Here is a 25,910-nt window from a genome sequence, read left to right as displayed (position 1 = left end):
CCAACAAGCCTTAAGATAAATTGTTGCGGTCTAGATGTCTTGATATTCTCTACTTTCTACTGAGGCTAGACTGCAGTGAAGATCACGGCCACATATTCTTCTAGAGATAGGCACACAGGATGGCTCTTCCACTTTTCTAACTGAACCCAAATCTGAGATCCTAACTTTAGAGGTAGGTGCAGCATTTGAAACATTAAAAAAACAACCAAAATAGCAATAAAAATAATAATTATTCATATCAATTTTCCAGGCAGTAGGCATTACTCTAGGCCACATGTGTCAAACACAAGGCCCGCGGGCCAAATCCGTCCTGCCAGGCCTTGCAATGTGGCCCGCACCGCGCTGTCATCACTGCACTCCGCTGCGTTTCCATCACAATGACAGTTTATGACTGTTCAGTAAACCATTCGGCCCGCGATTTAGGCTGGATTTTAGATTTTGGCCCCTTCTCTGATTGAGTTCGACACCCCTACTCTAGGCATTCTACATGGACTATATTACTTATCTTTCAGCAATGCTATCTATGAGGTTGGAACAGGTATGCCCACTTTACAGACAAGGGGACAGAAGTGTGTTAAGATGATATGCTCTGGGCCATATAGCTATGGAGTAATGATTTGAGCCCAGTCTGTCTGACTTTAGGATCCACAAGTTATAATTAATGATAAGGGTTCAAAGGGGCCCAGAAGTCACCATATAAATAAGGAAGTATAGATAGAAGCACTTGATGGTTGGCCCATTGCCTCTGAATAGATGACTTGGAAAAATGCAGTCCTGTCATATTCTGTTCCCAACAGCCTGGTGTCCTTCTCTGTGATTTTACTAGGAATCATTTATTACCAAAAACGATTTGTGACACGATGCAATTAAGTGAGCCAAGAATTACATGTCAAGTGTTTCAATCTTTATTTGCTTATGTCAAGTGGAATCAGAGATCTTCTGCAGTCAGCCAAGCAAGTGTAAAGTGATTGATTTATTTCCTTTAAGTTTTGTCAACATTTGTGGACATGGAATCTAATTTTCAGTTTAATTTCCTTTCCTAACACACACAACTCCATTTTTATTTTCATCCTTTCTTTCCTTATTACTGCTAGGCAGAACATATCATTTGTAGGTTTGTTTTACTTGAGTGTTGGTTGAAAATATGAGTCTGACTCCTCTGCCTTCTTATCTTTCCTTTAAGTAATTTGTAAAGGATGGTCAGTTACAGACCAGTTTAAATGACGTCAGCCATTTTGAAGAATGTCTAACAAAGCAAGAAAATTTTATTAAATTGTCCTTTAAAAGACTTATAATTCCCACACTGAAAATTTTTTGTGGCAAGTGATAGTTTTGTGTTATTTTTATGTCTACTAGGGGCTGGACATGAAGGAAATACAAGCTTTAGTTTTCTCAGATATAAAAGGAAGGTGATCATTAGATTTGTTCCATAGAGTGCTGATTAAATTATATGATCTTAGTAAATGTCGTACTCTGAGTACTCAGTAAGGTTTATCTAGGGCCAGATGGCCTCAAGGTTGTGTTGGTTTCTGATTCTATAACATAAAACCAGCAGACCTGCCCTGATTCCTTGCTCTCCAAGCTCCCAGACCTGCATTGAGACTCCTGCTTACTCTTTACACATTGCCAATGCCTGAACTGTGACTGGTTTTAACCATGTACCGAGATTTCATGCATAGAAGTGCTGTGCTAGGTGTTAACTCTGAGCTGTGCAATAGAGTGTTTGCTGGTTTCTTTTTATTGATGATGAGGAATTGAGATTTGTGAAATCAAGAGCATCTTTAATTCCTCCTTAAGTCTGCTTATTTCCCTTTAGTTACCACTAGGTGATGAATGTAACCTCTTTTATAAAGTAGATGTACCTTAGAAAACAAGGGGTAGCCGAAGCCGGTTTGGCTCAGTGGTAGAGCGTCGATCTGCAGATTCTGGTCAGGGGCATGTACATTGGTTGCGGGCACATCCCCGGTGTGGGGTGTGCAGGAGGCAGCTGGTCGATGTTTCTCCCTCATCGACATTTCTGGCTCTCTATCTCTCTCCCTTCCTCTCTGTAAAAAATCAATAAAATATATTAAAAGAAAACAAAGGTATTCTTGGGGTCACCAACTCATTCCAGACTTAGCACTTCGCCTTGAGTCCCAGGAACCCACCATAGAATAGTCTCAAGCTATAAAATTGAAAATACACCTGGCCAGGTACCTCAACTCAGTTGGTTAGAGCGTCATCCTGATATACCATGGTTATAGGTTCAATCCCCAGTCAGGGCACATACAAAAATCAGCCAATGAATGCATAAATAAGTAGAACAACAAATCAATCAATATCTTTCTCTCATCATAAAACTTTTTAAAAAAAATAAATAAAACTAACAACCCCAGTTTCCAAGAACCTCCTGGGTCTCAGCCAGAAAAGAATGTTGGTCACCTTAGGTGCAGAAGACCAACCGAGGCAGTCTTCACGAATGCATGCCTCATGTCCTATTTGTATGTAATTATTTCGCCACAATAAAAAAAAATAGAGATTAATTTTTCCCTTTCAAATGCAGCAATTGCCTTTTAAGTTCCATCTATTACATAGCTCTCCTGAGGGACCCACATCATATCTTCTGTTTTGTATGTACCTGAAGTCACATATATCCCTTCCTCTCCAGTTAAACAGATTCTGTCAGACTTTTGAGAATAGCCAGACAATTGACAAATGAAAAGTCCCTTTTATTGATTTGAAATGAGAACTATAATAGGCAAGCAGGCAGATGCCTTGGGACAATGGATCATCTTTTTTTTTTTTTTATCCTCACCTAAGGATATATTTTTTATTAATGGAGGGAGGGAAAGAGGGAGGAAGGGAGGGAGGGAGGGAGGGAGGGAGGGAGGGAGGGAGGGAGGGAGAGAGAGAGAGAGAGAGAGAGAGAGAGAGAGAGAGAGAGAGAGAGAGAGAGAGAGATATCAATGTGAGAGAGAAGTATCTTATCTGTTGCTCCTGTATGTACCTGGACCAGGGATTGAACTCCCAACCTAGGTATGTGCCCTGACCTGGAATCAAACCCACAACCTTTTTGGGGAACAGGGTGATGCTCCAACCAAAGTAACCCACCCGGCTAGGGCTGATCACATCCTTTTTGTCCCTATGAAAAGAGTCAACCTCGAAAATAAAATAACCATAAAAAGGTTGCTTGTTAATCATGGTACCCACATTGAGTAATCATATTAGAAAGCCATCAGGTTTTATGAGTGCGCTTACCCATCTGAAAGCGTCTATTAATTCTCAAGCCTGGCTGTGAAGTATAATCATTGCTCTTGGGTCTGTTCCCGAGAGACTTCAAGTTAATTGGATTGGGATGAAGCTCAGACATTGCTCTTTTTTAAAAACTCTCCAGATTATCCTAATTTTTATCCAGGCCTCCCGCTAAGCATGTAGGGAACTTGCTCCCCTGCTGGCCGGGGAGCCTCTCCACTGGGTGGTACCAGACCCACAGAACACCCGCAGTTCTCTGCTTTAACTCCTAAAAGACCAATCATCTGTTAAGACACACAGCAGAGCATAACATCCAGTGCTTTCTGTTTGCAATTTCTGGATTCTGTTTGTCATTGCCTCAACCAGACTTGGGGGTGTTTACAAACAGTTTCTTATAATGAGATAAATCTTTTGAGTTTCTAATTCCCTCCACTTATAATGCATTCTTATTAGCTTGTTTTAGAGCAGTGTTTCCCAAAGTGCGGTACATGTACCCCCAGGGTTACGGGAAGAGTTTAGTGGGGGTACAAGTGGCACCAGAGTTTGGTGGGGATATGCACTGCACCGTGCTTAGCTGCTCCTAATTCTACGTTCTCATGAGTACGAGGGGTACTCAGCATTACGAAAATTATAGAAGGGGTATACATATGTCACAAGTTCGGAAAACAGTTTTAGAGAATGCCATTTGCAAATCTGGGCCCCAATGCTTAGAAGAGCAGTCCCACTGGGAGCTTCTAATGGATGCTATAGTCACTCAAAATAAAGAAGCCAGAATAGAATAGAATAGAATAGAATAGAATAGAAGCCAAATAGAATCATTTCTGGGTACCTTTTACTCCACTTTCAGAAGACTTTCTTTGAACCTTCCTGACTTGCCTTTTGTTCTTAGCCAAACAGCCAACATTCTACAGGTGAGACTTCATATTAATACTGCCTTCTCAGACATAAACAGTTCTCTAGTTCTTCTGATTCTTCCCCTGGTTCTAACTATTGTCAATCTTCACTACTCTTTTTATGGGAGCCATCTTTTCTTCCAAGTGTTCTTTGTAGTGATTCCAATCCAACTGTTGGTTCACTGGGAATACAGATGCTTTGTCCCTGATGCTTCTCATCTGCAGGTTCCTTCAAGGTAAACACCTGTTCTTTTACATGGTTTTACAACACGACCATTTTAGGTTCAGCAAAGCAAACTCCTTCCCCTAGCGCCGTGCTCAGCAAACTGCGGCTCTCAACATTCGGCTCTTTGGCCCCTTGAGTGTGGCTCTTCCACAAAAATACCACGGCCTGGGCGAGTCTATTTTGAAGAAGTGGCTTTAGGAGAAATTTAAGTTTAAAAAATGTGGCTCTCAAAAGAAATGCTAATCGTTGTACTGTTGATATTTGGCTCTGTTTACTAAAGAGTTTGCCGACCACTGCCCTAACGTAAATATAAAACAAGTAGATTTCTGTGCAGTGATTATTTAAAGAACCTTCTCCCATATCTTCCTTTATTTTTTTCTTCAAGGCCAGAGGGTGAAGGACATTATGTAGTTAAGGGATTGGCTGATATCCTAATCCTTTTTGCAACTCTGTTGCTGTTTAGGCTTTCTCTTGGAAGCTGCCCCTGAAATATTTCCATTTTTTAGATGTAGAAGTGCAGTCTCACAAAGAGATTAAAAGACCTCCCCAAGGACACTCATTGGTAGTCTGAGGCTGCTCCAGTAATCTAATTGGGGCCTTGTCATTCCAGCAGCATTGCCAGAGCCACACTTTCCCCTCCTCCTCCTGCCAAACACAGTCATTGAGTGTGATGACTCACCTGGCCCCCTGCCCTGGAAGCCTGCGGATGCCCACAGCTGAAGACATTTGACCACACTTAAGGGTCTGTCGCAGGCCAGGGTGTAGGGTGATCAGTGTCCACTAATGAGGAAGAACTTGGGGAGCCATCCTCAGGGGTCAGGTCTTCTCCTTCTTGGTAGCGACACAGCGCCATGCTGTGACCTGGCACTGGGAGCACTGGGAATACCTAAGGGTTGCTCTTTGGTTCCCCTTGGTTGGATTCTCCCAATTGTCCTCCAGTTCCTGCAAGACTGGGAAGCCCCGTCCTGGTGCCTGGCCTACCTCCCCAAAGTCCATGTCTTTTCGCTGAGCCTCTGCCAAGCAGTGGGAGCCCTGGTTTCCCCTGCCCACTCACCATCTGCTCGCCTCCCCCATGACGCCCGCTTTCTCATGCATCTTCCCCGATACAACTTGACCTCTATTCGACACCTCCCCCTCTGTTGATGCCTTCCTGGACCACTGTGTCTCACTGTACGCCTAGCAGCCACACTGCCCTGCCTGCCAGGGCTTCTCCCCACTGCCCAGAGCTGGGTCTGCCTCGCCTCTGTGAGTCTGTCCAGGTTCAAGGCTATGGTCTTGCCCACCATCTGTGAAGTTCCAGTTTCTTGGCCTGGAAAAGAGCCATCCATTCTCTCTACCAAGTGAAGATTCGATCTGGACTCAGCACTTTCCTCCACTTTATTTATCTCTCAGACAATTTAACCTTTTATCCTGGCATCTGGGTGTAACCAGCAATTGCCTTTTTTCTTTCCAAGTGCTGCCTGACCTCTGCTTTTGATTCTGTAAATTGTCCTCATTTCTCATTGTCTTCACTTTTCAGCCATGGTGTCAGGTTTGCTTTCTTTCTTGCTTTCCTTTGTTTCCTTCTTCCTTGTTTGGTTTTGTGGAGGGTTCTAGTTGATCCATCTTTCGCTGCATCGATCTAGCCAGCAAATGGATGGGTGATGGATTGATGGAAGAACAAATGTGCAAACATTTTGCGTATTTCCCTTTTTATGATCTATGGCTGCCACACCCAAGATATCTGATATGTGTGAAACTGAGTAGTGGTTTTTGTGTTTTATCACTGTCTCCTCCAATGTCCCTTAAATGTAGTTAATAGTCAACACATACCAGTTATTAATAATAAAGCCAATACTGTTGTCTTCCCAGACTCAGAGTTGGTGTTAGAATGCAGGAAAGCCTTGTACAAATTTACAAGAACAACCCTATCATTCTCTTTGTATAAGAAGAGAAGCAAGACAGGGCTATTACAATAATTAATGTCTCTAGAGGCATCCCATTATCAGATATGCCCATAAACCTGAAGTGCAGCATTTGAAATATTAGAAATCACAGATCTTACAAAGCAGCCTTAGAAAGGAACGGACATGAGACTGGAGGGAGAGAAGTTAAATTCACCTGATACCATGTACCCAAGATTGACAGGAAAAAAATGCAGGGATTCCACGATTTCTGAAACTTATTTTAATTTCAAAATGATTATAATTTATAAAATGAAAATGATTGACATTGAAAATGCCCCTGATTTTTTTCGCTATTGCAAATTCCATAGCAGTGCCCAAATCTAGTGCCCTCTTATAAACGGGGGTCTGTGTTTCCTCCACATAGAAACCTTGACATGCAATTGCACATTGTAAACTGCTAGGAGACATGGATTAGCACATCAGAAAGGCAAATGCAGTCTGAGAGACAGCCCATTTCCCACCAGATGCTTTCAGTCTTCTCTCTGCTCACGTGTCTTTTGAATGAACACTCAGTCATGGTTTCCTTTGCATGTCTCTGTTTACTAGTGAACATGGGATAGAAGTTGGAAATAATGAGCTGAATCTGTATGGTCCATGTTGGAAAAGATCTCTGAAATCTGTTGTAAAAAAAAAAAATTGAAAAGCAATGCATATGGTACTATTCCACTTGTAGCAATGGGTCAGGCTCAAAGTAAACTGTATTTTCCTATTCTGAATATATACATGTGCAGAATGCATAGGGAAAGAATGTATGCAAAACTACACCTCAAAGTAATGTCAGTTTCTAACTGAGAAGAACGGAATTGGGAAAATATTATGAAAAGAGTATGTGGCTCTTCATACCTCTGTATTTGAGTTGTTACAGTGGGAATGCATTCAACGATTACCATGTATGATTTTTAAAAAGTAATGAAAATACTCATGGTATAATGTCTTCTGTCTTGGGTATAGGAGTCTTTATTAAGTGGCTGCTGGGATAGCAAAATATATGATAGCAAACATTTATATAATCGACACTACTATGTGGCAGACTTTTGTTGGTGCTGTGAATGGTAGGAAGGATGGATAGAACTAGCATTACCCTTGACAAGCTTATGGTTCAGTGTAGGAGCAGACATTTAGACAGATAATTAAGCCTCACTGATTAAGAAACTTGAATTGGAGAATGTTACCAAGAACTATGGGAACAAGGCAGGGAGGGTTGGGAAAGCCTCCAAATGAGGCTGTGTTGGATGTGGATTTTGAAGGGTGTGCAGGAATTCTCCAGGCTGAGATGGTGGAAGTGACACTGGAGCACCATAAACTGTTATGTGCAAGGGCACAGAAGCAGAAGGGGCAGGTGTTCATGTGGCTGGAGAAATGGATCTGGTGACAGGATGAGTGATGAAGCTGGGAAGCTGTGTGGAGTATGAATCACGTCTGGTTTCCCAAATGGGACTAAAGAGATTGGCCTCTTTTCCTGTTGCTTCACCAGCACCCAGTCTAGCATACGTGAAAGAATGCATGCCTATGTGCATGTAATATTCCTACCAAGTGTAGGAACAAAACCCCATCATTGTTCAAGACTTCATCATCTCTGGCCTACTCCAGCTCTGCTCCTATCCTCCTGTATGTCCTTCATCATAGCGTTACTTTCTCAGAATCTTCCAACTCTCTTAGTCCTCTGGTTTCTTCTTTTTATCACCTTAATATCCCTGGTGCCTCTGTCTTAAAAATGACAGTGTTGGCTCTACCTCCTAACTGACTCCAGGTCACCTTCACTCGTTCAGGGAGTGGACTGGGTGTCCTCTGTGGGTGCTTAAATCACCCACTGCATGCCTCTCTCTTGCACTTCTGCCACATACTGCTCTTTCTGAGTTATCTTTCTCTCTTGTTCTTCAATTTCCTTTGAAACCCTTGGCCTCAAGCTCTGATTTTTTTTCATTTTTATGTCCCCAGGAGATAGCACAGTGTTTGGCATATAGCAAGTGCTTGATAGATGTTGAATAAATGAATTTTCCCTCCATTTGATACTGGGTTGCTGATTGTTAATTTGTGCTTTTATACCTGGCCCATCACCACATAGTACAATGTCATGTATGCCTAAGTAAAAGTAATGGGAGTGGAGCATTTGTGAGAAGCAATATCATGAGAATTCAAAGCAGGTTGGAGGCCATATTATCAGTGGAAAACACATTTCTATTGAAAAGTAGAAGCCTTTCAATAAAATCATTGTTTTGTAACACAATATTAATTTTCATGTTCTCACACTGAGGTTCATAGATGTTAATTTTTTCAAATACCTCCCATTAGTATGAGTTTTTATTTCAGTGACTAGTCGTGATCTGACATACAGTAGCCACCCCATCTGAAATAGCAGTCTCCTCACAGCGCCTCCCCTGGGTCCTGGCCCCACTTTCTCTCTGGACCCAGCTTTATTGTCTTCATGGCACTTGGCACCATTCGGCTGCCGACTTGTTAATGTCTGTGTCTTATGCTAGAACTTAAGCCATATGTGGGCAGATACCTCTTCACTCTTTCTCCCTGGTGCATCCCAAAGTGCCTTGCCTGTAACAGATACTTGATTAAATATTTCATGCATGGATGAATCTTCTCATTATTCTATAGCAAAATCTATTGAACCATTTGCCTGCTGCCCGATATTAAAAATTCATCATATTTAAGTGTTTTTCTTAAGCTTTGAGGAGTTAGCTGGGCTACATATTCTGTGGATATAGAAACCTTTGCATGCCGCTGACACTATAAAATAGTCATCCATGGTGATTAATGAATGTTTACTTATTTAGTGGTTTTTAACTAATTCGAATGATGTTGTGCAGCGGCATCTTCTATTCTTTCAATATTGCCCCACTGTCCAGTCCTTTGCCATCTGGATGTATAGCCGACTTATTTAAAGTAGAAAATAAAAAATAGCCCTAGCCAGTTTGGTTTGGTGGATAGAGCTTCAGCCTGTGGACTGAAGGGTCCTAGGTTCAACTCCAGTTAAGGAAATGTACCTTGGTTGTGAGCACATCCCCAGTAGGGGGTGTGCAGGAGGCGGCTGATCCATGTTTTTCTCTCGTTGTTTCTACCTCTCTATCCCTCTCCTTTCCTCTCTGTAAAAAAAAGATCAATAAAATACATATATTTTTAAATAATGTAGAGTCACTACTGAATATGTTAACTAGGAACTCAGACAGCTTTGCAAATAGGAATTGCAACACTAATGTGATAGATTATAAATTATTATTTGACACCTTTTCTGTGTAGCAGACTTTTTTAAAAGAGCACTATATTAATATTGTAAAAGCTGGAGCCATGAACGGAATACATTCACATATATATTTATATGTATATAGCTGGAGACTTAACTACTATTTGCTTTGAACAATGGAGCCAACAGAGCATAAAATTAAGTGTTGGACACATTAAATCTGCACATTTTAAACTTTTTATATGGCCACTTTTCAATAAGAAACAGAAACTTGAAAACTAGTTTGACTCTAAAAAGTATTAGGGGATAAAATACATTTGATGAGTAGAAATAATATGATTGAAAGGGTAGTGGAGAGAGAGGCTGGAATCGCCCTGCTTGCTGTATGGAAGACTCTTGCTGCTTCATAATCAATAATCCCAAATGACTCCAAAGGGCTCCACTGATGTATAAAAGGTGCAGAAAAATAATGTCATGGAGGAGTAGAGAATCGGTGGAAAATTAGTTTGGAATCCATTCTGGGGCTTTTCTTTAAAGGATCAGAAAAATGTCCTGCACTCAATTCTCTCTGGCCTGTGTATCAAATGTGTCACCCAGATATTTTTATTATTAAGGAAATGTGCCTTCAAATCAAAGACGGCGAGAAATGCAGAAGAAACCTTTGAACTTCCAGCCTCCTTTTGCACCTGCTCAGAATGCCTAATGGCTTAAAGAGCAGAATTAGGCCCCAGGATAGAAATGGAAAATAATGTTCAGGTCCTAGCAGAGAGCGAAGGGTTTTCAATTCAATGACCTGCATCATTTCAAGGAAACAATGGACCTGGGAAAAGAAATGAAAAGGGGGAGTTTATTAGAAGGAGATAAACAGGAAACAGAAATAAATGAAGACATGAAGGAGGGTTTTCAATGATGATTTGTGGGGAAATGTAGCACAGTTATGCAGGGGAACTGCATTGGTGGTGTATCTCTATGGCATTATTCGTTCCTGCAGACTCTGGATGATGCTTGTTTAGTGGGGGAGTTTCTCTTGCTTTGGATTCGTTAAGCACTTCCATAGGCTCCCAAGTTGCATTGCCACAAATAAGATTCATGAGCCAGATTTCTGTTTATGTCCCCAAATGATCTTCCTTAGAGAAGGTCACTCAGCCACACAGACCAAAAAGACAAGACATATTGGGAGAAAGACTGAGAAAGTGAAAAATGCCTCTCTTACGCCAAGTGTGTGTGTACTGATTGGGAACTGGAATTCATGTTTAGTTGGGAATCTGTGGCCAATCAGAGAGGATTCTATGATTTCTCAGTAATAAGCCCAGTGCAAATACACAAAAATCAAAATCTGATCTCTTTTACCTTAATTTAAAAAACAAAACAAAACTCAGAGACAGCCCAGCTGGCATGGCTCAGTGGTTGAGCCTTCACCTGTGAACCAGGAAGTCAGGGTTCCATTCCTGGTCAGGGCACATGCTTGGGTTGTGGGCTCAGTCTCCAGTAGGGGGCATGCAGGAGGCAGCTGATTGATGATTCTCCTTATCATTGATGTTTCTATTTCTCTGTCTCCCTTTCTCTTATAAATCAATAAAAATATTTTTAATCGAAGATATAAATCAGATATTTGCAGTAAACGTACAGATAAAGTCAAATGTAAACAAAGAATATTTGAAGAGAAAAAAAAAAACTTCCTTTAGAAAACTTTAGTATCCTCAAAGAAATTCAGAAACATGCTACATTCATTAAAAATTGCACCCATTCAAAAAAGTCCTGGATGCTTTTAAGAAGGAATACACCAGAGAATAAGGCAGCCCACAGAAATGAAAATGCAAGTTTTAAAATAAATTTTAAAATGTAGTAGATGATTTGGCAGATGAAATTGAGAAAAATCTCCCAACGTGTAGGGCAGGGGTTGGAAAACTTTCTCTCTAAAGACCTAGATGGTAAATATGTTCAGTTTTTCAAGCCATTTGGTCTCTGTCACAATCATTCTTTCAGGCTTTTTAACATGAATGCAGTGGGTATGGCCCAATCTGTAAACACTGACTTTTGAATTGCACATACTTTTTATATTAATACATAACATATTTTTAATTTTTTAAATCATTTAAAATTGTAATAACTGTTGTTATTTACTTGTAGATCGTGAAACATTAGACAGTAGACTGGAGTTGGCCCAAGGGGCCACAGTTTCTTGATCCCTAATGTTGACGAAAAATATGGATGATATGTAAGAATATAAAATTAACTTGTGGCATGAATTTAAACAACTCCTGACATAAAAGAAAAGAAAATCTTTTTGATTTTCATGTTTGGGAATCTTCTTTGAAATCTCAACATTTCTGACATTGGGCTTCTCAGAATGTAATACAAGAAAAAATAATCCAAACCAGACTAATTGGCCCAGCATTTGAACAGTGTTTACACAGTTATTATTAGGTGAATGCAACTTCTTGACTTTTTTTTTTTAAACTGTGAATCAATCCACAGTTATAACATAGCGAATCAGGTAGAGGGTGGAGGATGGAAAATATTTGCTATTGACCTTGCCCATATAAAAACAACTCTGTGGATGACAGACAGTGGGATTTGGCAGGAAAGGAAAAATATAGAAAACACAAAAAGGGAAATAAGTCCTAACTGATTTGGCTCAGTGGATAGAGCGTTGGCCTGTGGACTCAAAAGCCCCAGGTTCTATTCTGGTCAAGGGCATGTACCTTGTTGTGGGCACATCCCCAGTAGGAAGTATGCAGGAGGCAGCTGATTGATGTTTCTCATCGATGTTTCTAACTCTCTATCCTCCTTTCCTCTCTGTAAAAAATCAATAAAATATATTTTTAAATGGGAAATAAATTGAAAAACATATATATTTAAATATATCACTTAAGGTTATAAAAATAAAAATGGACAGAGGACCTGAGTAGACACTTCTCCAAAGAGGACATACCACTGGCCAATAGGCATATGAAAAGATGCTCCAACCCAAGGAGGTGGGAGTGAGGTAGGATGTGTGCTAACTTCTGACCATTGTCATTGAAGTACTCACAAATAATTCTCTAAAACTGATAAACTAAAGAGTACGAAGAGAAATTACCAGAGGTTGACCCTGGAAATTCCACCTGGGGTTGGAGAAGTGAAATACTAAAGCTAGACCAGACCATGTGTGTTTTACTTAAAAAATAATAGTTTCCAGTGAGAAGAAATGATACCAGAAACTGGTAGTTTTCACCACAATTTCTTTTGTATAACTTTTTATGCTTCTATAATTTCCTGGTTATTTTTTAATCTTCTTATGGCTATCAAAGAAAGCACATGAACGTGGTTTAAAAAATAAGATACACAAAAGCAATCCAGCATTGGAATTCTCAGGAAGACAGCTCACCTGTTTTTCCCCTGCGTGCACCAGGCCAGAGTGATATCATGAAGAAGCATGGAGTTTGATCTCACTGGCAGTGTGGCCTTGAATGAGTGACTTCCTCACTCTAAGCCTGTTTCTCTGTGAAGAGTTAGAAATATTGTAATTACATTGTAAGTTGTAGAGATGATTAAAGGTGATTTATGTAAAGGATTGAAAACAATTCTTTTCATGTTCTATGTTACAAAATGTTATCTAAAAATTTATGTAAGTCTGGAACTATGTATGTATGTATGCCTGGAGCTAAGTATGTATGTTTGGAGCTAAGTATGTATGTATAGAACTATATGTATGTATGTACATCTGGAGTTATGTACTAGTATGTATGTCTTGAACTGTATATATGTCTGGAACTATGTGTGTATGTCTGGAGCTAAAAATGTATGTCTGGAAGTATGTATGTACGTCTGGAATTATATATGTATGTCTTGAGCTGTATGTATGTCTGGGATTATATCTGCATGTATTGAATTAACTGTATGTCTGTATGGAATGTATGTCTGGAACTATGCATGTCTGTCTGGAATGACATTCATAAGCTGTGGGCCGCCTTTCCAAGCCTGATTTGGTCAGACTTTCCCTCGCATGTTCTCATAGTGATTTCAGAGGAGCAAGGAAGAATTCACAAACACAAAAGAACTCTTGAGAAATCATCCTCACACCTACCTCATCATCACCTCACAAGGCTCCCTGCCCCTTCCCAGACTTTCAGACCCAAGCAACAGAGAAATAGACACCACCTCGTGATTGACAGAACTCAGGTCACATTGCAGAGGGTCATTTTGCACTCAGGACATTTTTGTTATCAATCTACCACATTATTATTCCAAAGGAATTGTTGTAGAGATATGAAATGATGATGATGATCAATAACCATTTTTATGGTTCATATTTGTTACCATTTTGGCTTTTGTCATGCTTTCATTCACTCAACATGCACACAGGGGTTTGCCCATAGGTACGTGCTCAGAGTGTGTGGGCAGCTTTGCACCTTGCACACACAGCATCTCCCACAGTGTGCTCACCCGGGCAGATGAGTGATGAGTTTTCCTGCTGTACTAAGACAGAGCAGACACAAAGTATGCTGTGCTGCTCTCCCTCCGTATTCCTCTTGACAGGTGCAACAATCTGGGCTGATGGGAAGAGCAGGCCTGGATACCCAGGACCATCTGGGATGCCAGAGACATCTTGTTTTCTGCTGACTGCCTGCGCACGTCTCTGTATGCCTTCTCTGAGGCCTGATAGTTAGAAACCCTGGTGCCCAGCAGCATGCATGTGAGAGGCAGCAGATCCTACCAGCATCACATGCCATTGTTCACTTCACAGCTTGTGAGCAGCAACCTCTATGCATCTGGATGGTGCTCCTTTATAAACAGCACCATCACCAGGGAATCTGGGATGAATCTCTGACACAGGATTAGGGAACTGTGCTAGTGGTGGCGCCTGGGGACAGGCCAGGCTACGCGTGGGAGGAAACCACTGAGATGACCGATCACTGGAAGGAGAGGTAGTATTTGGGCAGCAAAGCCCAGCCTGGATGAAGCATCCCTTTTCCTCTCCTAATTTGGAATGTTTATCTTTCCATCTTTCTTTCCTTCCCATTCTCTGTACTTTCCCAGTTTTTTTTTTTTCTTTCTTTCTTTCTTGTTTTGATACCCACCTTTTCCACTGGTGCCTTTTTCTCCTCCTTTCTTATTAGTTGCTTTCCTTTCGGTCTGAGCACACTACCCCGAGCCCTCTCTCACGCTGCCTGCTGCTCATTTCGAGGCAGCTGAACTCCAAAGGCCCTGCCTGTCCTCTGTGCTGCTCTACTGCTTCCCCTCAGCAGGATCTGGGGTCCAGCAGCAGCCATGCTAGAGATGAGAGATTTACTTTCCTGAGCACGTAATAGATGGCAAATACTTTTAGTGTGCTTTGGATGAACAATTTCTAACCCTTCCACAAACAGCAGGATAGGCACTATATCCAGTGTACCAATGGCCACTTTTAGATGGGGCCAATCGCTGGCCCAAGGTCACAGTGAATGCCATACTTCCATTCATGTCTGCATGCTTGTAGATGCCTAAAGGCCTTTTTCATTACATCACCCCTGTGTCAATGTAAAAAGAAAAAAAAAATTGAGGACCATAAATGTGAGCTATCTTGCTAAGAAAAGAACTGTAGTGCCAGAATGGCTCTGCTCTTTTGGCTCAGCATAGGAGAAATCTAATCAGAGCAAAGGCTGTTTTATTCCCAACCTGGGAATGTCAAGAACACAGCTGGGACTTGAACCGGTTTTCTGACACTCAAGGATAGAGGAGCTGTGATATATGATGACCTACCGAACAGTTCTTTCTTTCCTTTGACAAATAATTATTGGGTGTCTGCCATGTGCCAGGCACTGTTCTAAAGTTAGGGGTTCTTCACAAAATAAGAAAGATCCCTGCCCTTGTGTAGGTTGCAAGGACATGGGAAGAGACAGACAATAAACAATAGACAAAGTAAGTGAGCTGTGTGGTTTGTTAAATGGTACTTGCTGTAAAGATGGAGACCATAGAGCAAGATGGTAAGTATTGGAAGCTCCAGAGAGAGGGGTGTGGCGTTTGTTAAACAGGGAAATCAGAAAGGACTTATGGAGGAGGTAGCATTTAAGCAAAAGCTTGAAGGAAGTGAATTAGCCATGTAGGTATCTGAAAGAAGAGTATTCCTACAAAATAAGAAGTGGGGCCTGGCAGGCATGGCTCAGTGGTTGAGCATCGACCTGTAAACCAGGAGGTCATAGTTTCATTCCCTGTCAGGGCACATGCTCAGGTTGCAGGCTCCATCCCCAGTGTGCAGCATGCAGGAGGCAGCCAATTGATTCTCTCTCATCACTGATGTTTCTATCTCTCTCTCCTCCTCCCTTCCTCTCTGAAATGTGTGTGTGTGTGTGTATAATTTTATTTTTAAGTGGGCATAGTCAGCAAGGGCAAGGAATAGTGGGAGTAGAATGTGTTAGGGGAAGAACAGTAAAATTGATATCAAGTACTAGATAGCCAGATTACTTGAGGCTTTGTAAACTATTTTTAACTATTTTAAAATAGCCGGGACTGGTTTGGCTCAGTGGATAGAGCGTCGGCCTGTGGACTGAAAGGTCCCGGGTTCGATTCTGGGCAAGGGCATGTACCTTGGTTGCGGGCACATCCCCAGTGGGGGGTGTGCAAGAGGCAGCTGATCGATGATTCTATCTCATTGATGTTTCTAACTCTCTATCCCTCTCTCTTCCTCTCTGTGAAAAATCAAAAAATATATACATTTAAACTATTTTAAAATAAGGGTAAGGGGAAATCAGAATGAGCTTAGGTGTATTAAGTACCTGGATGAAGTAATTTAGGTATCGTGTGATAGTGTTTCTGATCAGGATTGTAGCACTGTTAGTGGTGAAAGAGATGGGAGTGTGGCTGTACTTGAAGGGAGATCCCTCAGGCTCTCCTAATAGATTAGATGTGGAATGCAAGAGAGAGATGGAGTCAATGATGCATCCACGATTTGGAACTTCAGCAACAGGAAGTATAGAGTTTCAGGTGAGATGAAGGCAATTTTGAGAAGAACAGGAGGTCAGTTTTGTACATATTGAATTTGAAATGTTTACTAGAGATGCAAATGTTAACTGAAGTTGTCAGCTGTATGTATGATTCACTAGTTTGGAAAGAATATTGAGCTGGGGATAAAATTGGATATGAGAGAGAGAGAGTGGGGTGGGGAGAGAGAGAAGAAAAAATTATTATTATTTATATTTAGTCTTTATTTATCCAAGGAAAGCTGTTTACACACACACACACACAGAATCCATCAAAACCTGCTACAATAAACATTGATAGGTTGTTGTTTCTTCTTCCCTCACTCCCTCCCCCTCTAGTCTCCTTCCTTTTTTCAATCTTAAGTAAGATTACACAGTGTGCCGGCCAGCCTATGAACCAGGAGGTCACGGTTCCATTCCACGTCAGGGCACATGCCCTGGTTGTGGGCTTAATCCCCAGTAGGGGGTGTGCAGGAGGCAGCCGATAAATGATTCTTGCTTATAAATGAGACACTGCAAATATGTTTACCACTTCTGATATTTGGCCATAAAGCTCTCTTTGTCCTTCTAGTGGGTATAAACACTCTATGCTTTCTCTATTTTTTCCACAATCAACCCTCTGGGCCTCATGTAAGCTTACCCAGTTAATTTGGACCGCCATCAGAAGCTTAAAATTGCAGTGTTCTCTTATAATTCAAAACCCAATAAATTAAAAGGGAATTTATATTGCAAAACAGATAAGGGGTAATTGGGTTTCAAAATTCAGCTTCTAAAAGTGTCTTGTGTATATTCTTTTCATAGAAAACTTTTTTTCCTTTTTTTTTTATTAAGATATTATATGTGTACATATCTTACCATTGCTCCCCCGCCCCCAGCATTTATTTTATTAGCAGAAAAGCTTCAGGTTTATCTCAAAGAACTTAAAATTTAAGAGTTCTTTCCAATTAAATACAAATCAGAAATTACCATAAAGTACAGCTGAAATTACTGCCTAAAATGGAATCATTTGCAAAAAAAAAGTAATTTGTAAACAAAGATGTGTCTTTTGCATAAAGTGAGGTCTTTGTGTAAAATAGATTTTCAGCTTGTCTGTAGAAAGGCCAGACGGACTCCAAAAGGAAATCCCTGAGTTCTGCTTGGTGTCAGATGCATCCAGGTTAAAACAACACACTGCCTCCGGCCTGTCCCAGGGCAGCAAAAGCAACCAAAATTGCCTCCGGAGCTGTCAATGCAGAGAATGCTGTACTAGACTGAACATGGGGGGAAAACTGGGACAAATGTTTTTTAATGTTTGCCTAAGGACAGAACTTTTATAAAATTAGTTCATTGTTTCTAATAAATATGTAATACTATTTCTTTGTTTTATACTATTATTATTTTGGTTTAGGCTCCTATTGGGGGGGGGACAAGGCAGATCAGACAAAATTATCATCCATTGGGTGTAGAGAGAGGTGTGAGTATTGGGGGGCAAGGAAAGGTTCAAATAAAAGTTCAAGTAACTATGGAACTGTTAAGATTTGACTGCTCTGCAGTGGGACAGTGTAAAACATAGATTGATGTGAGTTGAACAAATGCTTGGTGTTTCAAAATTGCACATAGAAATAAAGGGTAAGCTTTTTAAAGGAATCAGGTTATAACATTCACTCCCCAAACTTGGTTTTTGTTGGGGATGGGGCATCCTGATAGACTGGAGAAGTCCTGAGGGTCCCTGGGGGGCTACAAGAAGAAGTTCAGGCAGAACAAATGAGTCTGCTCTGAGGATTCAGACTAGGGCAGCTGGAGTCACCGTGGCTGTTAATGTGGAGCAAACTGACACCAATCCCATATAAAGCCACTGCAAAGAATCGGCTCAGAAATGGGGCCAATCTATCACTGTCTGGTTGAGGAGAGATGAGCAGTGCTTATTCATAGTAGAAATCTTTACTCCTCCCCATGTTATTTGCTCTAGCAGTTTATGTGGAGGCGTATCCCTGTAGTTTCCACAGTCTTAAAAATCTATGTCTAAAGCTCTGTGTCTCTTGCCGTCCAAGCGAGTGGTAACCAAGTGACCACATAGCAAGAGTATATTCTGAAGGAAAAATGACCCCACTTTTTAAGTGTTAGCCTTAGAACACCTGGATTTGGGATAAAGGGAAATTTTATAACGGGAGCAAACCTGGTGGGCCGGTCAGGTTGCGTTCTGAGATGACCGGGCATGTTTGAGCTCATCTCCTCCTGAGCCTGCAGGTGCATGGGCTTGTCTGGGTGTGAGGGTGCCCTGCTCCTAGGAAATGAGCAAGTTAAAGAATGACCCTCCAGGAGGTTTAGTACAATATATTGTTGTATAAGCAGCTTTCTCCTCTTGCCTTCCCTTCCTAATTTACATTCTTCCGGGTCTGGTTTGAGGAGTTTTCAAGAGATGTGATTAGCTTGACTTGCAGGAAACTTGCAAGGGGTTGCAGGGTAATGATGTGTCAGCTATGAACTCATTCAGCTCATCTGAAGGAAATTTTTAGAGCAGGAAAGGGCCAGATTCAGAGGTGCTGACTTGTGAAACGTGGTGGTAAGTGCATTTCTAGCTAAAGGAGCCAAAAGTCTAGTGCCCTAATCATGCAAAGGAAAGGAGGCGATGACCGGCAAACGGAAAAATTGAACAACAACAAAACATTTACTCATCTGTATCATCCATGCCAGAGGTTCTCCTCTGTCATCAAAATCAGGAAAGCAGAGGGCAGATGTCTGGCAGCATCTGACTCAGGGATGGAAGGTCTAAGGAAGAGGCCACATTTGACTAGGAGCCACATGATCACAACACAGGTTCGTGGAGAGCAGCTAGGGCTGGGCTTGAAACTCACTGCTGAACAAATCACCAGTAGGTCTGTGAGCCCAGACTCAGAGAGAATGGTTTCCTGTCATTAATTCATTCACTTATTCATTGCGGCTGTGTGAGCATCTATTAAATTCAGGGCACTCGGGAGAGCTGGTGTAACAATTCTATCCTCCCTGAGCATATAACTTAATATTCTAGTTACTAGGGTAGAAAAACAAATTAACCCAAAATTTAGTGGAGGAAGACAACGGTTTATGATGCTCATGGATTATATGGGTCTGGAATTCACTTAGGGCTCAGCAGGGACAGCTTGTCTCTGCATCATGGTGTCTGGGGACTTCCGGGGGGAAGATTCAAAGGCTGGCGGCTGGAATCATCTAAAGTTTGTTTGCACACTTGTCTGAGGAATGGTGTTGGTGGTTGCTGTCAGCTGTGACGCTGTAACGTTAGCTGGGTGATTGGCCCAAACTCCTACACGTAGTCTCTTCATGTGGTCTGGGCTTCCTCACAATATGGTGGCTGGGTTCCAAAGAAGGGAGCTGGAGAGGGAGAGCCACAAAGAGACCATGTCTGTTTTAGTCACCTACCCTCACAAACACAGATAGCATGAATTCTGCTGAACTCGATTGGTCAGCATGGTCACGGACCCTGGAGAAATTTGAAGGGAGAGAAAATCAACCCCAAATATTAGTGGAGGAAAGCTAGTTATGATAAATGAAAAGCAGATAGGTATATATGTATATAAATGTGTATATATGTGTTCATATATAAAATCTATCACATTTAATAAGAGTGGAAGAAAAATTGCCACAGCTCAAAATAAAAAGTGATGCATTTTGTGATTACTTCATAAATGATGGCACAAAGATTCATACAACTGAAAAGATATTGATGAAAGCTAACACCTGAGCACTGTTTTCTAAATTTGAATCATGCCCACTATCTTTACTGTTATTATTTGTACTGTTGTGCCCTTACTTTTTTTTTTTCTTAAAATTGACCTACTCAAGTTTGTTTTAAGAGCAAACTAGACAGTACTACCAAAATAAGATTTATTTTTTGCCATGATTTATTTGCCATAAAATAAAAGCAACCTTAGATATAATAAAGGTAAAATAGAACAGTTAATAGATACTAAATAGACGGATGTCTGTTGAAGGAGCTGAGGCTGAAGGGACACCTCTCTTTGTCAAAACACACGCTGGCAGGTGTTAGAAAGGTGTTAAATCACACTCAGACAAAATTGAGGCTCTCCCCTTGACTTACTCTGAAAGATTGAAAGAGAAGTGAAAGCAAATGATCCCCGGTGAAAAGGTCAGTGATATTTATGGCCAGGTCTGTGTACCTCCCAACAGCTTTTAAAGAACTATCAATATTATAATCCTACTTTGTTGGCAAACACTGATCCGAGGGATAAAAATAATAGATAGCTGGCTAGCTGGCATAGCTCAGTGGTTAAGCATCGACCAATAAACCAGGAGCTCACGGTTCAATTGCCAGTCAGGGCACATGCCTCAGTTGTGTGCTTGATCCCCAGTAGGTGTGTCTAGGAGGCAGCCGATCAATGATTATATTTCATTTCTATCTCTCTCTCCCTCTTCCTTCCTCTCTGAAATTAGTAAAAATATATATTTTTTTAAAAAAATAGGTAGTTAAGCATTTATATAGGTTCAAGCAAGATCCTGGGATCCATGAGGAGGACCAGTGTCTAGCACAGTTAATTGCTAATAATTTACAAATGTATTTGTAACCTGCCATCTGTCAAAGGCTGGGGGTCCTTGTACTTCTGCTTGGTTTGGTTTTCTAAACACCTCCTTGAAAGGTCCAGTGAGCAGAAAAGGGACTTGGCTAGTTGGCTTCTACAGAAGCTCTAGCTGCTCCCAGTACCTTATTACCTTTCCCCACATGCTGGCAGAATTGACTTCTTGCTTCCTCACTGGGGCATAACTAATGTTCCTAGACTTTATAGAACCGCCTTCAGTGCAGAGCTGCCAGACCAACCTGCACTTTTTTAGTATGCAGTATTTCTGCAACATTCATTTTAGAAATAATTATTAGCATCTGCCAGGACCAGTGTTGTACGAGGCCCTGGAGATACCAGAGGACAAGCGGTGGGCACTTTCTTGGAATACAGAGAAAGACCACTTGGGGCAGCTATTTTCCCCCCTAAAGTTTAATTAATTGCTTAGCAACACCATTGCCTTATTGTCGGAGCATTCATCAGAAAACACTGCTTCTTGGGGATTTTTCCCAGTCGAGATGATAACTTGAGGATAGATGGGCTTCCCGCCCGGAGCTTTTCTTTCTGGTTTCCGGGGGTGTGGAGAAGATCTGCTGAGGTTAGGAGGACAAGGGCCAGGTATTTATGTCTGGGGACTCCAGCCAGCAGCCTTGACTGCACTCAGGACTCCTAATAGTAGTGCCTTTCTAGGCATGGGCTGGCTTTAACAGACCTGCTTTTCCTTCTCTATTTATAGTCATCTACGGTGAAGCTGTCAAAACCAGTGGCTCTGTGGACTCAGCAGGATGTCTGCAAGTGGTTGAAGAAACATTGTCCGAATCAGTACCAGATCTACAGCGAGTCATTCAAACAGCATGACATAACTGGTAAAGTATGCGGCTTCCAGAATATTTCATGCCCTCCCCGCTTCGAGATGGCCTTTCTCATACCCTTGCAATGAGACAGCATCTTTGTGCTGAAATTTTCTGGCTTGGGTTTCCTTTAAAAGGGAGTAGTCAACTCCAGATCCCAGTGAGCCATGCCACTTAGCAAGCATATGACATTGTTGTAGAGAAGCATGGATTTCACGTGTCCAATGTAAAAATATGTGGAAATCAGGGTAAGGGGCTCAGGGATTTTAAAGAAAAATAAAAGCAATCCTAGAGAAAAGAAAAGGAAGGCGGCTATCAAATCAATTTGGTTACAGGATCAATCAGTAAATATTCTAAGTAGGAAAATTCTGAAGTAAATAGAATATTACTAACTCATTACCCCTGAGATGAATACCTTCAAACACAATTTAAGACTTCGTTAGAGCTTAATGCTCTAACTGCCCAGCCTCTTTACAAACTCTTCCTCGCTATCTTCTGAAATCTAACCTTTCTCTATAGTTTCTATTTGCTCCTGTTACTTTGGAAAGAGGTGCATTAAGCAGAAGGTATTTAATTTTGCAGTTCAGTGTTTGCCTTGTAACTCTGAGAACTGAGGCAGATCCTACCTTCCATAGGGCAGGACTTAATGGGTGGTTTCGAAATGTGCTCCTTGGAGCCCGTAGATACACTCCAGGCAGCCCAGGGGATAGGAGTGTGCTGTGGGTAGAGGTGCGCATGTCAACCAAAGCAGCTCCCTTGTCTGTTTTATATGTTCAAATTCTATAGAAAACTAGAATTGGAACAACCCTGAGGTTTAAAATCGCTAAACTACATTATCATGGAGTCCTGGTGACCAAGTGGATAATAAGTATATAAGGAACACACCCAAGGGTAGCTCAAGCTGAGTTAACAGAGCATAAAATACCTCCCAACTTAAGCATAAAAAAGGTCCTTAATTCACTTCCTCTCTCCCCTCAACTGGAGGTAATGGCCCATTTGGATAACATCCCTGAAATCCTGAGGACAGAGGTGGAACTTTGCTTAGAATTCAAGTGTTAGATTATATTTCTCAGTTCCCTCCCTTAAGAACATAAGAAAATCCTGTGTAAGGTCAGCTGTTCCGCCCCTAAAAGTGATCCGTCACTTAGGAACCATTTGGCTGATTATGGTAGCCTTCATCAGGTAATGTCCGCTAATGTTTCTTAATGCCTGTGATGGCCAGGGCAAAGCCTTTTCCGTGATCTTATTTGAGAGTAGTGTTCTCTTTCATTAAGGGTGAGAATTATGAGGTACCCTTGAGGGAAGGGTAAGCATTTATAATGGTTTGAAGAGAATGATCATATTGCTCCTCGGAAATGAAGATCTCATGCTTCAATGCACGTGGAGCAAATGGTCCCACTTCCCAAGCCTTTCTGCTGAGTGACAGGAGGAAAGGGGGTGTGGGGCAGAGAAGGGTATTTCAAACAGCCATCCTGTTCTTTTCTGAGGCACCCGGGGTCTCTGTGGAACACTGCCAGCAGTGTCCTTGGGTCCTTGGGTCCTTGGGCAAGACCTGGCAAGGATCCTGAGCAAGTTCTTTAACCCCACATCCTCATCCCGAAAATGGAGGCACTAATAGTACCTGCCTCATGGTATCATTGTAAAAGTGAAATGCGATAATATAAGTATAGCCATTTATTGACACCTTTTTCATGCCGGCATTGAGCTATTATTTAGGTCACGTTTCATCAAGACGTGTCTAAAAACATACCATGACTTCATTCTAAGCCCTTTTCTGGCAAGAAAAGAAAGGGACTTATTTGGGGACTTTAGGGATCAGAGGTAATGACTTTAGATGAATATTCGGTCCACTTCTTTTTGACACTCCCCTATTGGAGGCCTCAGAAGACCACTCCCCTCTCCTGTTCTCTGGGCCAAGATAGAATGTAACATTCCCAAGTAATCACAAGTGCCAAGTGCCCAGAATTAGCTCTCAGAACTTGGGCCAGCCTGCAGTTACCAGCTCTGTGGTGCTGGGAGCTGAGAGAAGCCTAGTGCCCTTTGAGTCTATCATCCACAAAGCAGAGAGGCTAATAAAATGTCAGGACGTGTTGACAGAGCCCACTTCCGCAGTCTGTGCAAACATAGAGTGACTTAGGGACAGGTCAGAGCAGTGGGTGCTGCGACCAAGCTCTGTGATGTTGTGAAGGTTACTGGATGCACTGTGGCTTTCTCTGACTATAAAAAGGGGATGAGGATCGTCTCCACCTGACAGTGTTGCTGGGACAGCGGTTCCCTGTCATTGTAAGCATGCAATGAATGTCAGCTGCTGCTGTTTTCTGAGGTGCTGTCCTGACTTCTATGAAAATCAACAACCCATAGAAACAGTGTTGAATCCATCAATCTTTATTCTCATGGAAAGTGGGAAATGAGCACCTACGCAGGGAAGGGAGATAATCCAGGCTGGTAACTATGCTGTGCTTGTCTGCAAGGCTGCAAGAGAGATGCTCATGTGTCTCTTATGTAGGCTTAGATTCTCCTGAGTAATGCTGTTCCCTTGTCCTCCTGATAGCCAGGATCTCCAGTATCATCCTCATCAAGGAGGTGCGGTATATCAATGTGACATGTAAACAGTCTCTTAATTTAGAGGCAAATGATATAGTGGATGTAAATAAAAATAACATGCTGGGTCAGACCCTTCCATCTTGTCCTCCACCCCCCAACCTTGGACACATAATAGCTGTGCAATGTCACACAAGTCTCTCATCAGGGAAATGACAATGATATTCATCTCACAGTGTTACTGAGAAAATTAAATGGGATGATGCATGTGAAGGGCCTAGCTTAGTGCACAATGGACATTTATCCATTTAGCAAGTAATTATAAAACCTCTACCCTGTACCAGGTTTGGGGAAGATAGCAATCAATAAGATTGTCAGTGGTCTGTGGAGGTGGAGAAATTGTGCTTCCGTGGAAAACGATGCATCGCCAATAGCACACTGTTTGGGACGATCTCATTCCTTGTCTACAGAGTTGGTGTAGAGCTCTGTAAACTGACAGCGATACAAAGATCATTCTTGCTGTAGACATGTAAATCTTGTCGCACAGTTTCAGGTGATGTCCCTAGCTACTGTGGGAAAGGTGAGTTTTGCCTTCCATGTACACATTCATGTTTTACCCTTCTGGTTCTATAACTACGTCCGCTGTTGAGATCCTCTTTTGAACTGGTGGTGACATCATTTTCCTCATTAATGAGTTCAATAAAATCTCAAACCATGTGCTCACTTTTGCATTGACGAGAGTCATAACTTTTACTTTCTTTGGAAACGTAACCTTTCACCTTAGTAGTTTAGTTTTTTTTAATTTATGTTTTAGCCCGTAATTTCACTATGTCAACATTTTCTGATTGCCTTTGTTTATATACCAAGCAAACTTTGCCCCCAGTTTCTCCAAAGTCTAACACACTGACGATATGCTTCAAACTACCAGCGTGCAAAAACAAGAAACAAAACAAAAAACCTTTGGCAAATTTTCTGTTCGAAGATCTGCGAACCGCATTGTGTCCAGAAGGTACCTGCTATTTTGTGGCAGATGTGTTTAATCAGAAGAGAAGCTGCTGGTGTTAACTCCCCGCAGAAGAGCTCTTAAAAAGGCATAAGATGGTTAGAACACCTGAGAGGCATTAGGGGCCATAGATTTAAATCATCAGATTAGGCTTGAAGGAGAGAGATTTGTCTATTTTCCTGTGCTTGCGAGATTTCTCTCCCCAGCTCTCAGAGGCCAGGCTTAGCATGCTGATGAGGAAGCTCGCTGGGCCCAGGTGTACGCTCCCAGACAGCTTTTCAGATTCTCTTTTATGCACAGTTAAAGAATCTTTTCAGGTCTGAGGCGTCCAACCCTTGGTGGTGCCTGATATTCTTCCCGGGGTGGCTGTTAGAGTCACCTCACCACCTCCTTCAGCCTCACATCCTCCATCCGCAAAGGGTTCTTTCCCCTGCCAGCGTTCAAGACATACGTTCATGGGTGAAGCACTCCGACCTCCCCAAAATACAAAGCATTTTTAAAGCTATTTTGAATGTGTAAAAGGTTTTTGAGTTGG

At 41.7% G+C, this 25,910-nt stretch overlaps 1 protein-coding gene across 7 annotated transcripts in view; it reads left to right on the top strand.

Moving 5' to 3' along the window:
• The window catches only part of SAMD12 (sterile alpha motif domain containing 12), a 319,976-nt gene that overhangs the window by 112,025 nt on the left and 182,041 nt on the right, over window positions 1-25,910 (top strand). For all 7 annotated transcript variants that reach the window (XM_036436837.2, XM_036436840.2, XM_036436838.2 and 4 more), the window contains one exon: window positions 21,717-21,846. In XM_036436837.2, the coding sequence (XP_036292730.1) occupies window positions 21,717-21,846 (130 nt within the window). The remainder of the gene's footprint in view (window positions 1-21,716; window positions 21,847-25,910) is intronic.

This window comes from Pipistrellus kuhlii, unplaced genomic scaffold (assembly GCF_014108245.1).
Source record: "Pipistrellus kuhlii isolate mPipKuh1 unplaced genomic scaffold, mPipKuh1.p scaffold_m20_p_14, whole genome shotgun sequence".
In the NCBI taxonomy this organism is placed as follows: domain Eukaryota; kingdom Metazoa; phylum Chordata; class Mammalia; order Chiroptera; family Vespertilionidae; genus Pipistrellus; species Pipistrellus kuhlii.
The sequence above is the reverse complement of the archived record's forward strand: the minus strand, read 5'-3'. Positions and strand labels throughout refer to the sequence as shown.